This window comes from Leuciscus leuciscus (genome assembly GCF_965113295.1).
Source record: "Leuciscus leuciscus genome assembly, chromosome: 6".
In the NCBI taxonomy this organism is placed as follows: Eukaryota; Metazoa; Chordata; class Actinopteri; order Cypriniformes; family Leuciscidae; genus Leuciscus; species Leuciscus leuciscus.
Window position 1 is genome coordinate 29,377,575 of NC_138730.1, and position 16,188 is coordinate 29,393,762.

At 36.6% G+C, this 16,188-nt stretch overlaps 1 protein-coding gene across 3 annotated transcripts in view; it reads right to left on the bottom strand.

Annotated features, from left to right (window-relative positions):
- Nucleotides 1-16,188, bottom strand: part of myripa (myosin VIIA and Rab interacting protein a) — a 26,656-nt gene continuing 10,468 nt past the window's right edge. The window contains exons 4-17 of one of the 3 annotated variants that reach the window (XM_082173343.1): nucleotides 15,045-15,181; nucleotides 11,622-11,702; nucleotides 11,368-11,465; nucleotides 11,183-11,263; nucleotides 8,417-8,542; nucleotides 8,115-8,286; nucleotides 7,395-7,963; nucleotides 5,147-6,625; nucleotides 4,916-4,975; nucleotides 3,552-3,737; nucleotides 3,320-3,460; nucleotides 2,674-2,751; nucleotides 1,319-1,379; nucleotides 1-1,087 (exon numbers count right to left, since the gene is read on the bottom strand). In XM_082173343.1, coding sequence (XP_082029469.1) covers nucleotides 1,074-1,087; nucleotides 1,319-1,379; nucleotides 2,674-2,751; nucleotides 3,320-3,460; nucleotides 3,552-3,737; nucleotides 4,916-4,975; nucleotides 5,147-6,625; nucleotides 7,395-7,963; nucleotides 8,115-8,286; nucleotides 8,417-8,542; nucleotides 11,183-11,263; nucleotides 11,368-11,465; nucleotides 11,622-11,702; nucleotides 15,045-15,181 — 3,283 coding nt within the window. In that variant the 3' untranslated portion in view covers nucleotides 1-1,073. Of the gene's footprint in view, nucleotides 1,088-1,318; nucleotides 1,380-2,673; nucleotides 2,752-3,298; nucleotides 3,461-3,551; nucleotides 3,738-4,915; nucleotides 4,976-5,146; nucleotides 6,626-7,394; nucleotides 7,964-8,114; nucleotides 8,287-8,416; nucleotides 8,543-11,182; nucleotides 11,264-11,367; nucleotides 11,466-11,621; nucleotides 11,703-15,044; nucleotides 15,182-16,188 lie in introns of all 3 variants that reach the window. The other 2 variants (XM_082173342.1, XM_082173344.1) reach the window with 2 other exon arrangements.

Below are 16,188 nucleotides of genomic sequence, written 5' to 3' on the forward strand. Positions count from 1 at the left end.
TATAATCAAACTAAAAAATTCCATTTATTAATTTACACATATACAATAAATCAATGTTTTTACAATAGCTCGTAAATCTCTATTATCAAATTTAACACCCTAAATGTACAGTATGAGCAAATATAACGTTTTCATGTTCTACATGACTGTGATTCATATAGCTGACACACGGCTAGAATAATCTATAAATCTGACAGAGAAATCATGTTAAAAAAAAATAATGCAGGAAATATTTGGTCAGATGTGCAAAACATTGGCTGCATCCAAAATCGCATACTCCCCTGCTATATAGTAGGTGAAAAACAGTACTCAGGCAAAGAGTACCCAGATGACATACTTCTGAAGTGTGCATACGGTGGACACTTTACTATCCCATGAGGGGTAGGTCATAGGATAATGACAATATGGTGAATGTTGTATATCCAGATTACATTCATACAACAAACATTCATACTAGATTGTACTTTGTTAGAGGTCATTACATAATTACTTATTCAAAATAAGTACCTACTCAAGAGAGTATGCAATTTCAGACGCAGCTATTGTATATACTGTATCTATATATTGACAGTGAGAAATGAAAGTGATAGTTATTTCTTTCATCTGTGGAACATAAAAGAAGATATTTTGAGAAATTGTCCATAAAATGGAAGTCAATGTAAAACAATTTCTTAGATTTTAGCATACTTTCTGTAACAGGATTTTTTTTTAATTATTATTATTAAAAGTTTAATTGAATGAGTTTGATTCACAGTAATGGTCAAAATGCCAAAACAAAGCTCCACATCATAATTTTACATCTTACATTTACTTAGATATTACATTTTAGTAACTATTTCGAAATAATTCAGACACTAGTATGAAGGAGAGAGAGGTAATAAAGCAACCTGATCTAAGAGTTATGTGTTTGTGTAATATTGCATCACTGCATGAGCGATACATCAGTCATTTGAATCTATCCCAGCACAGCTTGAGTTCATAAAATCTTTTCTATGACCCATGAGCTTCAAGGCACATGTGATCAGTGGCTTTTTAGGTTTTTAGATGCTTGCCGATGTCTCCTTCTATCCTCTTTATGCTTCTTTATCTGAAATTTACAGATAAAATGGGAGATTCAAATCATTGCCAACATCAGATTGCCAACATCAACATCTGCTTTGAATCCTTAGAATATAATGCAATGGAAATAGATGAAGCACATTTAAAGATGACATTTCTGCAGAATGTTCAAATAAGAATTACACATTTCACCATTAATTACACAGGCAACATCTTTAAAATATTTCAATGATCAGTATTGGTTATGATTAGCTCTTACCTTGTGTTGGAGGTGCTGGCAGTCGCCGCCTCAGTTTCCGAGATGAGCTGATGGTTTGTGTCTGAAACAAAAGTATTATGACAGTGTAAGACAAACAGAACCTCAGAGACTGTGATCTCCTGAGATATGGACAACACAAACACATACTGCCATTTGTCTTCACACCTCACAGAGTGAAGTTGCGGGAAAGCTTCTTTCCCTCCTGTCCTCCCTTCACATTTGATCCTTCTTCCCCCACATACTTCCCTTTACACATCCTTCTCTTCACTCAATTCACTTAAATTATTATATACAAATCATAATGTTCTATGTCAATACAAGTGAATTAACAGTCACGTTTGGTATCATTTAAAATGTCTCAGTGCGACTGGTACAATGGTCTCGTCTCCACGGAAGTAATGTGGAGCATCATGTATTGTTTTCTAATGTCAGGTATGCATCTTTTACTCTTTATCTCTGAGCATGTGATGTTATTGTATTGATTATCTTTGAATTGATTATGTAATTGGAATCATACATATACCTGACTAATAATAAAAGGTTACATTTGCATTTATTCTGACTTACTCTGAAATGAACCATAACACCACAATTCTACACTCAGGTTAGTAACGGACTAAAATCCAGCTTAGGTGGAGCAGAGGAGCACACTGACTGAAGTTTTAGAGATCCGACTAAAACATTGGCATTAGTCATGTATACTTAGACTGTAGATGCTAATAATGGGTTTTCCAATCTAAATAGGGTGAGCCTCAACCTCTGATTATTTGTGTACGTGGGAAACCACGGCATGATCATACAAAGTTACCATTAAAAGTAGTTAAGTTGGCCAGCTTGGTTTTATGGCAATGGTCGTGACCACTGGTTAGATATAGTCTTACCTTAATAGTGTGTTCATATCTATGGGGAATAAATAAAATATTCTAGAATGAGCAAAGTGGAGTACGGCCGTCTAGGATATTAGTCAATCGCCTCTGTCTAATGACCGAGACTGACAAGCTTGCGGTTGTGAGATTGTGTACCCAACCGGTGCGAGACTCAAAGTGTTATAGGACTCCGGATGAACGGGTGTTATTCAATAAAGAGTTAAATAGAATAATCAAACATTCACCTAAATGTAATGATTGACAAACATCAATTAAACCTTTTTAAATTTTGGAGTCAAATGAAGCAAAGAGGTAATTAAATTACTTTGCCACGCTGAAAAGACAGTAATGCAGTAAACCTTCACCCGCTTATCGGAAACTGATGTTGGACCGATTGGGTGGCCCTTACAACAGTTATAGCCATAATTAGTCATAATGAGCATGTAGGAATTTGTATCTAAATATATTACTGAACTATGAAGACAATACCTTGGTAAATTGTGTCTGTGGAGTTACATTAAGACCTGCATTTTTCAGAGCCGCAATTCTTGAGGAAATGTCTGAAACCTGGGGGAGAAAAGCAGATTAAGGCAGGCAGATATAAAATGACAGAATGTGTACAGTAACAGTAAGAATGTGTAGAGTAAGGCTTTGCAGAAGACTGCTATGTAAAATGCTATTGCCAGTTTTGGGACACCATGGTTCGTATGTTTGCTTAATTCTATACAGTATTTATAGAGTTAAAAACCTCTGGAAAGCTGGTTTTGGCATTATTTTATATTCTTATTCATGTTTATTAATATTTTTATATTTTCAGTTTTCATATTAATTGCTATGTCCTTTTTATTATTTTATTTTATTTTATATTTAGCTTTATTTTTATCACAGTTTTAGTTAGTAATTGTAGTGCCTCAACTTATTTTATTTCAGTTAGTTACCAAGGCAAACGTTCTAATTTTCATTTAAGTTATTTTTATCTCATATATATATATATATATACAGTATATGTGTGTGTATTTGTATTTTATTTCAGCTTTGTTTCAATTAACGAAAAACTACTTTTCGAGAGAAAACTAGAGAGAGAGAGAGAGCACAGCGTCCAGGCCGAACACACCTGGAGCTCAGACTGCTGCACCTGGGCTGCTGCAGAGGCCACCTGGTCCTCCAGATGAGCCAGCTCTCTTTCGGTGGTGGATCCACCGATGCTGCGCGCGCACTCTTCCAGATCTCCCAGTTCAGCTTCAAGCCCGTACACTGTCCCTGCCGCCACATACACCTGCGCACGGTGGAATCAATCAGAATAAACTGAGAAGCAGCTCATAATTCCCAGTGGCGTGACAAATGTTCATCTCAGAAAGAATGCATACGTTCTCCTCCAGTCTGCTGAGCTGCTCGTCCAGTCTTCTGGCCTCGGCAGGAGGAATGCTTGAGACGTCACTGTGTTCTGTTTGGCTTTGTCCGTCTCCCATTGATCCGTGAATCAGATCCTCAGTGGCGTTCAGTACTTTCAGCACCTCGGAGGTGATGCTGCGCAGTGATACAGCCGAGTACTTCTGTTCAAGATAAATACATAAGAGGAAGGTACTGTAAACTTTACACACTAACGTTCAGATGCATATGAATGGAAATGAATGGGGCATAAAGTCACACCTGCAGCAGCACAATGTAGGGCTGCGCAATATTCAAAAAATCATAACTGTCAATTATTTCACTTTATATTCTAATCACAGTTATTAATATTGATTAATAAAATTAACAATAAAATATGTTTTTTGTATGGGCCAACTGCATGCCATATTCTTTATGTGGGCTACACATCTAAAACTGAGACATTGAATTGTTTGTATTTTATTGTTGTTACATACAGTAAATCAAGACAGCAACTAAACGGCTAAATATTGTTCTACCTAGCAGCATGAAAGCATCGGTTATTTAAATAATAAATAAATTATATACAGAATAGCGAGCTAAGAGCTGTGACTTTAGTTTGGCATGAGCTCACTATGTTTTGCACTATCGAAAAAAAACATAATAACCAACAAACCTATGAACACTGCACAGTGAATCAATTACCAACATTTAGGGAAAAAGATGCTTTGGTAAAAAAAATTTGAGAATTAAAAATTCTCACAATTATGAGATTAAAAGACCTAATATAACATAATTATGACAAACTCCTAATTATGATCATCTCATAATATGACTTAGTATGTGATGATTTAGTATGTCATGATTTCAACTTTTTGTCTCATAATTACGACTTAGCATGTTATAGATTTATGCTTTGTATGTCATTATTATAATTTACCAAAGCATTTTTTTTTCTTATCTGGCAGAAATGAGCTTCCATACCTACAATATTTGCATAAATATAATTAGTTGTAATGAGAGAAATTCTAAGTATGACTCTGATTGCGTTCATTCAGTCAACCAACATATCTGTGATTTGTTACAATGCGCAACACTGCAAAAACACCACAATATAAATATAAGCCTTTCACCCAACTTGAATCCACATTTTTTTCAGTGGCAGCTGTAATCATAATTGCAATTATTTATTGATTAATTGTGCAGCCTTAACAGAAAGTAAAATATGTTAAATGTAATACACAGTGAGCCAAGAGTCAGACAGCAGATGAAAACTAAGAGAGGAAGGGACACATACAATGGCTTAGTAAATTATGAGTGCGTAAATGAGAGCATCCTATCCATATTAGCATATAATCATCACCTGCTGTAGTATACTGGAGATAAAATTTAGGTTTTTCTCTTTGTCCAGCACGTGTGCATCCTAATAAAGATCAAAAAGAGGTAGAAGACATAGAATGAAATGAGAAGAGCTTCAGAGATTAATTAGCAGATGAAATAAAGCATGTTAGATACAAGAAGGTTACTGCAGCCTGAAGCGTTTACTGTAGTATAGTTATAGTTTACTGTAATATGGTTATGGTATAGTTGTTACCTTGTAGATCTCCTCTGGTGACAGATATTCCTCCTGACCAGATGGGGCGCTGTGCTGAATTCTGGGGTCCTTGTCCCTCTTCTCCTTCATTTTAACCACGTCACCTTGACTGTTGCCATCGTTCCCTTGAACGCTCTTTTCTGATGATGTGATGTATTGTTTGTCTTCTGTCTCAGTATATTCACTGCGGTTCTTTAGTGCCACAAATTCTTTGATTTTGCCCTCTTCCTTAATTTCTTTTTTCTGTACCTTCTTCGATTGTCCACCAACAAAGCATACCTTCTCTTCCATCATCTCTAGTTTCTCTCCCTCACTTCCCTTCCTGTCTAAAAATACCACCTCACTAGTGTAAGCTTCTATGTTATCTTCCATGTCATCCAAAGCCTTCACTACAGAATCGATGATCTTATCAAATTCCATGTTTCCATCTTCACTTATAAATCTATTCAAAGCCAGTTCAGAGGATAAGGCCTGTCCCCGCTTCTCAATATGATCGATCATCTCTGTATTCTCAGCTCTGCTCTGCTGACCTTCAACGACATTTCCACCATCTTTTATTTCTGCTTTTCTCTCTTCAGTCTGAACTTCTCCCTTGTTCTTTGTCTCTTCATTTCTCTCACTAGCGATCTCATTTTGTGCATCTGTCTCTGCGGGTGTCTGTTTTTTCCTCCCAGAGCTCATTTCTTTTGACATTTGCGTCTCCTTCGTGTCCTTTTGCTTACTAATGTCCTGCTCTGCCACAGTGTCCTTTTGCTTTTTCTCTGATCTCTCTTCTTCTGCTTTTTCAACCATCTTCTCTACATGATTTTGGTTTTTTTTGTAACGTTGTATCATTTTGTCTCCATCTGTTCTGTCATCGACCACCAGCATCTCAGTTATCGTTGATTGATTTATGCCTTCATTTACAGTTTGATGCTCAAACCTGTCCAGTTCATCAGAGGAGGAGGAAAGTAGTGTCTCACTGACCTGACTGGTCAACTCTCTGAGTTTGGAAGTCAGATCATCTTTTTTCAACATCTCAGTTCTCCTTACTTGATTTGTGGCTTCAATTTCATCTGATCTTTCTTTTGCAACAGCCTCAATCTTCAATAAAGCATCTCCCATGACTTCATCTCCCACTTTTGCTTTTGTTTCATCATCTTCATCCCACATTTGATACTCCAACCTGTCCAATTCATCCTCAGTGGAGGAAAGTTGTGTTTCTCTGACTTGACTGGTCAGCTCTTTTAGTTTGGAAGTCAACTGTTGATCTAAAGATCCAACCACACCAAGGGCTCTATGATTCGAATTGCTAGGAGAACTGAGATCAGGTCCAAATGGATCAGGGGTCACAGCTCCAGAGCCAGAGCTCAAGATGTCAGGGGTAGCAGTGTCTGAAGTGTCATCTTCCAGAGCATGATCACATGGTCTTTTTCCATGCAAGTCTTGTTTTACATGACGACTCTTCACCAGAGAATCTGAGAGTTGGCTATTGGAATCCTGCCAATAAAGAATCACAGTCATGAAAAAAAAAAAAAAAAAAAAAAAAAAATATATATATATATATATATATATGTGTATAAAAAATTCGTTAAAGGGATGTTAAAGCTTCCATATTACCTTAAAATATTAATATTTTTAATATATATTTATAATTGTATTCAGCAAGGATGAATTAAATTGCTGAAAAGTCACAGTAAATACTTTTACATTGTTGCAAAAAAAAAATATTTCATCAAAGAATATATTGAATTAGAAAAGTAATTTTAAATTGTAATAATGTTTCACAATACTTTTATTTTTGTTAAGCATAAGAGACTTCTTTCAAAAACGTTTTTTAATTTTTTTTACCAAATGACCTCAAATGTTTAAACAGTAGTGTGTATATATAATGTCTTTATAAAATACACAAAATTTATTAATTCTGCATTCTATAGAATGGCCAGAAATCATTAAATGAATTGCAAATTTTTTATTATTTTATTCTACTGACAGTTTTTTATAGTAATAAATGTAATTTATTATTTATTTTATAGGTTCATAAATCGTATATTATAGTAGTAGTGAGATATTATTTGTTTTGACATTTGTTTTGGTTCGGTACCAATCATTTAATTTTGGAAACAACAAAGTATAAAGAGGTCTTTATGTATGGAAATATATAGCAGTTTTTATATTTTTATATTATATGTACTTGATATTAAAAGGTTTAAAACCCCTGCTCTAAATCAAAGCCAATACATGTTGTACAACAAACAATCATTCTCACCGGTACAGCCAAAGACAATACTGACTGTCCTTTCCACTCTGCCTCCTCTCTCTTATTTTTCCTCCTTCGTCGTGATCTCTTGACCCTGCTGTCCTCTAGACCATCCTCACTGCTTTCAGCCCCTCCTAGGTTAGAATTAACATCCATGATGTTCGAGAGGCGGGCGGATGAGAGTCGCCTATGTTCTAGTGACACTTTTCTCTTCAGGAAGGGCAGCATATTTTTGTGGGACTTGGGCATTGGTCCATCTGGTCCTGATGAGTTCTCAGTGTCAGCATTCATGGTGTGTGCAGTGATATTTTGTGCTTGTGCATCCAAAGGCAAGTAGGATTCTGCGTAACTCAACTGCTTATTGGCAGACATTTTACGACGAAACTCTACTAGTGCAGCGCCATAGCCCCCATTAGCTTCGGGCTCGGTTTCGGAGCCCATTTCGTCGTAAGCTGACCCCACGCCAGACTCCCTTTCTAAGACGCTGTAGACAAGACTTTTGCGCTTAGTTAAAAGGCTCGGTCGAGAGAGCAAGTTGCTCTGATAAGCAATCCAGTTCCCATCAGGACTCTGTAACACTGAAGACATATACACAGCATTTAGACATGTATTTAAATGGAGGTGATCAACAGTTTAAATAAGTATAAATTGTTTTAAAATCTCTCTGTTGTAAGCAAGAAGCATTAATTAACTGATTAAGAATCATATGGATTAAGTCAAGGATCTAACTGGAATTGTCCAGTCGGTCAACACTCCTCCAGCTAGGCATGGCCTGGACAGGCATTGTTTCTTCTTTCTTCATTTCCAGAGCATGACTTTTAGAAGCTGAAGGCCTTGACCCAGTGTTAGCATGCTGGTCTGTTTTCTCATCAGTCAAGAGACAGAAAGCTGAGTAAGACCTCTGGGGGGAAAGGAGAAGCAAAAGAGCAATACAAAAGCATTACAGAGTCAGTGCATTCAATAGTGCATCTCAAAAGTGGCCAAAATTGCAAGTGATTGAGTCTTTGAAAAAAAATAAAAGGCCAGTGTACCCAGAGATAAGCATCGAAGGCACTCTGGGTTTGATCAGGAGAGGTCTCATCATTGTTCTGGCCAGGCAACAGGTCCAGATTACATCCAGACTGAATCTCAGATGGATCCATCCTCTGGTGGACAATCTGTTGTTTAAATATTCCAATATAATCAGTTTATGCAAACATTGTTGTCATCACTGATAAATAATAATATGATCATTTAAAATGAACGCAAATGGAAACGGGACAGGCAACTTGTCTCATTACAAATGTTCAAAGACTCTCTAACAGCATACCAGAATGCTGCTAAGTCTGCGAAAGCTGCTTATTTTTCTAACTTAATTGAATCCAATCACTCTAACCAAAAGGTTCTGTTTTCAGTCATTCAGTCTGTGGTAAATCCATCTGTTAACACATTGTCTGTTGCCTCAGATGCTCTATGTGAAGACTTCCAAAGATTTTTTATTAACAAAATCACTAACTTAAGACTTAGTGTCTGCCCTAATTTAACTGTCCCCCCAATCTTGACACCTGCTTCTGCTTTTTGGGAGGTTTTTTATCCTATCAACTTCCAGACACTGAAGGACGTGACTGTCAAGCTCAAACCTTCATTTTGTCCTAATGATATCATTCACCCGAGATTTTAAAAATGAATCATTGATTCGGTTGGGCAAGGTATGGTATCTCTTATCAACAAGTGTCTCAAAACGGGCTCTGTGCCAATCTTAAAGTGGTTACGGTCCCTCCTCTGCTCAAGAAGCCTTCACTAGATCCTTCTGTTTTAAAAAAATGTCGGCCTATCTCTGTCTTACCTTTTATTTCTAAGCTATTGGAGAAAATTGTGCTGGATCAACTCTAAGACTTTTTGTCAAATAATTGTATCTATGAGGTTTTTCAATCTGGTTTTAGGTCTGCACACAGCACTGAGTCCGCCCTCCTGAGAGTGTCAAAACGATATTTCTCTCTCCACTGATTCCGGAGATACTGTGGTTCTTGTTCCCTTAGATCTTTCGGCAGCTTTTGATACCATTGACCACCCTACTCTTTTATCTAGACTAGAGTCTTGGGTGGGTCTAAAAGCTTCTGTTCTACCATGGTTTCAGTCATACCTGTCTGACAGAAAGTTTTTAGTAAAGAGGGGTAATTTCTCCAGCTCCATGGCACCTCTGACCTATGGTCTTCCACAGGGCACAATTCTGGCTCCCTCTCTTTTTTCTCTCTACATGCTCTGGGAGCTGTTCTAAGGAAACATGGTGTATCATTTCATTTTTACGCAGACGACTCCCAAATTTATATTCCAATCAAGAGAAACAACCCTGCAGCGATGAATTCTCTTCTTGCATGGCTAGCCCAAACTTTCCTCTTTCTAAATGAAGACAAGACTGAGGTCATTGTTTTCGTCCCAAATGAAAATTCTCAGTGTATAAGCCCTGATTTAGAGAGTCTATCGGCTTTTAAATCCCCAGGGGTGCGGAACTTAGGTGTTCTTGTTGACCAGCCTTTAAAATTTGACAAACACATTTCATCCGTAATCCGTTCCAGTTTCTACCTGTCTACTTCCTCTACTGTCTAAAATCAAAGGCTTTCTCACTCCGAAAACTCTGGAAATGGCTGTTAATGCATTTATAACGTCTCGGCTAGATTACTGCAATTACTTATATTGCTCAAATTGCTCGTATTCAGTTAGTCCAAAATACTGTGGCCAGACTGAGTGTCGTAAATATGACCACATCTCTCCGATTCTCAAATCTCTACACTGGCTGCCAGTTTGACAGAGAATAGTTTTTAAAATTCTACTCTTTGTTTTTAAATCTCTACATAACTTAGCTCCTGCCCATCTCTCTGAACTTGTTCATCCTTACACTCTGTCCAGAAGCCTAAGATCCTACGACCATGCTCTGTTGGTAGTCCCTCGTGTTTGACTCAAGCATAGAGGGGAGCGTGCATTTGCAGTGGCAGGGCCACGACTCTGGAACACCCTGCCTCTAGAGATTAGAACAGCCCCTACCCTGTCTGTCTTCAAGTCTCTGTTAAAAACCTACCTGTTTTCTTTAGCATATTGATCTCTATTCTTAGGTTGGTTTTACTATTTTATATTTGAGTCTGATACTGTTTTGCCACTCTTGTGTTTCCATTCTATATTTGAGTCTGATACTGCTTTGCCCTTCTGTTTGACTATTTTATATTTGAGCCTGATACTGTTTTGCCACTCCTGTTTTACCATTCTATATTTAAGTCTGATACTGCTTTGCCACTTCTGTTTTACTATTTTAAATTTGAGTCTGATACCGTTTTGCTACTCCGGTTATAAGGTTGCTCTTAGCTTTGCTGCTTTTATTTGTGTTTTATGTATTGTTATGCAGGTATTATTTTCTTATTATTTATCTGGTTGTTCTGTAAAGCACTTTGGTCAGCCTAGTGGCTGTAAATGTGTTACATAAACAAAGTGAACTTGAACTTGAACTATTGGCAATAGCAAGTCCAGTACTTTCTCTGCAGCAGCAGCAGCAATAACAGCAGCATATCAGATCTATTCAAGACCGCCAACACCAAATATATCAAAATTGTCATACCCATTACCATGACAAACACTCCGAGAGTTGTCAGGACAGAACTGCATTTATTTGAAATGCATTCATTATAAATGTCTTTACTGTCGCTTTTGATCAATTTGATACGTCCTTGCTGAAGTATTAATTTCACTAATTAATCACTGCACACTGAATTGTGGACAATGTAAAACTCTACCCTTATGAAAGGTCATTGCTGACATGTGTTACTCACTTTCTGTACTATTGTTTTGGCCAATTCCTCTATCAGCTCTGCTCTGTTCTCTCGCAGATAATGAGCTTCGTTCTGCTTCTCCTACAAAATAAAATGTCAAACAGTTGCCATGTCAAACTTGCCAATTTATCAAGAATGAATGAATGAAAGAATGAATAAATGATCTTATATAGGGAAAGTCTTACTTGACTGTTAGTCTGGCTCTCAGCCTTAGCAATGGCTTCATCTATGGCCTCTTCTGCCACACGCATTGCCACGCTAATAGTCTCCTCCATGCTGTGCTCTGGAGAGAGATATAATAAGCCTTTATAGATAGAAAATTGCTGCCATATAGTTGCAGTGAAGTGTTTTCAAATATTCACTGAATGAAACTAATAAAAACAAAACTATTGATATAACAAACCATTCATATCTAAATAGGATATATTTGATCACAAACCTTCACTTTGTCTGTAGAATGTGGAGTCACTCTCATACACGCTACTTTCATTGCAGATGCTCTCCTCACAAGTGCTCCCCTCTGTTGGTGCAAAACAAAATTACAGCTCATTTCATCAAAAAATTGAATGACTCTTTAGAATTTATACATTTTCAGTTGGAGAAGATGTATAAATTTAGAAAATATATGTTGCATTCCATGAGGAAACACTTAAAGCCTGGAGCCTCAATTTCTGAAGGCATCAATCTTTAATGAAATAGAACATCCACAAAATAAAATCTGTCGGTTTCTAGTTTTTCATAATATACTTTTTTTCCATAAGTAAAATAATATTCTCAATATTGATAAGCTAGGACAAATATAGAGATTGGCTCAATGTGAAAAAATATTTTTTTTAATAAATGGTATAACCATTTGCATCACAGATTTCTGTTGTTGTTGTTCTTGTTGTTGACAAGCGCTTCCTGAGAGATTCGACAGCACTTCCAGCTGCGACACATGATTTAATCACTGTCTCAGTCTCAGAGAGCAGTTGGATGACAAATCATTTGATGGGTAACTACTGACATATCAATATGGCCTCAGCTCCACATAGAGCCCTTTAAAGTGTTTCCCTTGATCCGGTGAAGGTCAAACTGCCTCTGAAGTCACCTGCTACCCCTTTACAATGAGCCAATGTTTACGCCTACTCTCTACTGCGGAGAGCAAATCAAAGTAATGTTATAAATCTAGCTTTTTCTATGAGATAAAGCTGAAGACTGATGTTGCAGCTTAAAAACCTATCCTATAATGCTATAAGCTTATTGCTCCATTCTTAGCACTTGTCCGACATTAAACTCAAACAGATTATCTTTCTAGCTTTTCTCTGCATCAAATTTTCAAGGCCTGACCACATAGTGCAGAGAGTTTTGTGGCTGAAGCTCTTTATTTTTCACTGTCACTGCAATGCTTTTTTCTCTCTTCCACAGAGAGCTATTCTTCCTCAGAGGTTACAGGGGTCTGCTGAGGTGACAAACAACCACAGTCATGGTCATCCATTGTTAATGTGCCATTGGCCTTGCGTTTAACTGCCTTTCTCTTAATGGAGAAGACATTTTTTGTTCACAGACCACAGCAAAACTGAAACGGAGGCTGAGCACAGATCATAACTCTTTGTGCCCACAAATACAAGCAAAGGAGCCTTCGAGCTGGTGTGGAAGAGGAAAATAACCTTTGAGATTTTTCTATTCTTCCAAACAAAGGTGTACTGTAGTCTATTTCTGGCTAATAGTAGCTGTACTTTCACAGTACATTTTCCAGTAGAAAATTTTTTCTACCACTTTAAAAATGACAACTGAATATTGTAGATAACTATATATTGTGCAGGTTCAGAAGGATGAATGGGCCTAATATTTTTACAGTGTGTTTTACTATTATTAAAATAATAGTCACGTCTGTAGCATTGATTTCTCAATAAAATTAATATTTAATTTCTGATTAATTTCTTTCTGTGCTCCACAACATATTTTAATTTAGGAAAGTGATTAAATGATTTATCTGATTAAGTAAGTACTAAGTAATGTAAGTTTATTCACTATTTAAATGTTAGGAATACAATTGGGCAGGAATCCATCAGGTCATATCAAACTGTACAGTGACCTTTCCTCCGTAAACAGTTTTTTTTTTTTTTTTTTATCCTGCTGCTGCTTAATCAGAGACAGAGGAGGTAAATCAGATTATAGTATCCCTGCCTGCTATATCCTTAACCCTTATAAATTAGTGCTAATAGATGCAAACATGAACAGTGTAAAAGACAGTGCTACAGCTTGAAGGACAATACAAAACTGAAATATCCTCCAGATGCAGATGGTATTTGAAATGAAGAAACTGTAAGAACTGATTTTCCTGTTAAAATAAAACTCACCCTGCAATAAAGATAGCAAAGATAGAGCACAGGACGTTGTCTGTCTAAACTTTTCTCCTACCTTATCTCTGCATCCCCCTCCCTCCTCCTCCTCTCCCTCCTCAAGCCACTGAAAGTTCATTAAAATGTCTATATATCAAATATGATGTATATCTTGTGAATATGTTGATTTTTCCTTTTCATGTTTGGTATCATTTTAAGTGTCTCAGTGCGATTGGTAAAATGGTCTTAATTTCATTGCAGTCATTGGTTTAATGAGAAAGATTGAGAACTTAGGAGAATCCTGTTTCTCCTCTCTGGGTGATATCTCTTTAAGATATCTCAAGAAACCAGGTGCTACCCCCTGGGGTACATGGATTGGCCTAAACAATATTTGTATAACCCTTTGTTCTGGTCTGGGTATTTAAGGCTAGGAGTCAGAGCAGTCTTTGGGACCCTTTACCAGACATCCCCCATACAGTGCTGTTTCAATGTTTTCCTGTTGGAAAGCCCTGACACACCACTGTGTGTCTCTGTCAGGAAAACATTACTCACTTTTAGAGTCATCTTTGAGTAAATTATGTCATGTATTTTTCTGAATTGGCTTTTAATAATTTACTTGTGTAATTGGCATGATACATTTTTACCTGACAAATAAATGTTACATCTTGATTTATTCTGAAGTTTCAGAAATCATTAATTTTAGTAGATTAAAAGTGCAGTCTGGTGTTTCCGCAAATCTTTGTCCAGGATAGATCAAACTGAAGGCACTTTGAATGGACCATCTTAGGAGTTGTAAGAGTTGCAAAACTCTTACAAATATGCAACATGTAAACAGCTCTTTTAACACCAAAACATAGCAAATATATACCAAAATACATTATAAAATGTCATAGTGTCCTATGTCATAATGTCATAATCCTTCTGATTTCTGACAATTCCCTGACTTAGCATGTTGTACGCTGCAAATATTATAAAGAATTACACCTATGGGTCTGCAGTGAGCGGCTGCATAGGGTAAAATACTTGCACTGCACCCTCTGACTATTTCAGGACTGGCTAGTTTGTGATCGTGAGCGCACATTCGCGACGTGACATTTCAAAGTGACACTAGGTCCGTAATGAACGAATATTTGAAATTATGAGATGCTCAGAATAATAAAAGATCTAAATTAATTCATCATCAATCTTTATGATTATTTTCTAATCAGAAATACGATCTAAATTTTATTATCATTTTAAATTAGAGTCAGATTATGCGTGGAGCTAAAGTAATATTGAAACTAAATTCCAATAAATTAAGTGAACTTCACTGGAGCGCTGAAAAGACATACACGCATTATTTCTTCGCCAGGCCGTTGGATTCCGTCGTTGGGCCAATGGGTGGTCCTTGCAAAACTCTTACAAATATGCAACATGTAAACAGCTCTTTTAACTCCAAAACATAGCAAATATATGCCAAAATACATTATAAAATGTCATAGTGTGAAAACATCCTTTATTTTAAAGGAAGGTCACACAAAAGTCCAGATGGCGAGTACCTGTAGGGTCTGCTAGCACTCCATGCTCAGCCGCATGCCTCCTGTAGAGGTTCTTTAACACTTTAGCACTGCCAAACCTTTTAAAACGCCTTTTCACATTATTGTAGAACCATTCCAGTGACTGGGTCTTCAGTAGCCTGAAAATACACAAACAAGGCCATATTATCGTGCTTATTTAAGGACATTCTTGAGATTTTGTTTACTTTACACTGATTAAAACCTTTGACAATATAAGTACAGTATGTTGTGATTATGCAGAGTATGACATTTGTCCTATAATCACAGACACAAGGTCCTATAATCAACAAGCGCATACAAATAATACATAGACAGAAAAGTCAGAGTAAACATGCACTTTTGAGCATGCTCAAAATCAAAGACCTTGTTTGCTGTTAAGACAGTGATTATACTAGTATACAAAGTACAGACTGCCCGAAAGACAAATAGCTCAATGTTGCCATGCCACTGACAGCAGAAGTCCAACAATAATCTGAATTAAAATGAGTATTTTTAGAGGAATTGCCTGCTGGGGACATGTTTAGTTGGTATACACAGTAAGAAATGTTGTTAAAAAGACAAGAAAAAAAGATTGCTTCAGAGTTTAAAATATTATTTATTTTAAAATAAATAAATTGTGCACTAAAAGCAGGAAATTAAAAAAATCTGAAGAATCTTTATTATTATGGTCCAGGGACCAAGCCAAAATTGTGTATCAATCAACAATTATGTTGGCATTATTACATTGACAACCATGTTGTTATCATCTGTTTTTTTTTATATATATATATGCAGAGAAATATGAGAGGTTAGTAAAGGCAACACGGTGTTGTTTGCATGCTTAAAATAGCATTCTGCGTCCTTTCACCATTATGTACAGACTCCAGATACCCCTTGAGGACAAATTATATTTTTCCCACAAAAAAAGAAAAAGGCATTTTATTCTGTTAATGGAAATTACTGGTTCATGCATTTATGTAATTGACTAGACAAAATAAGCAACATATACTGTACATAGGATACTGCATACTGTATATACCTGTCTGTCTATAAACATAGCAAAAATCGAAATTGTCTGCTTCCATTCAGTAATGTTCTAATACACTGATATTTGAAATGAAAACTGGAATAAGCATCAGTTTTATTA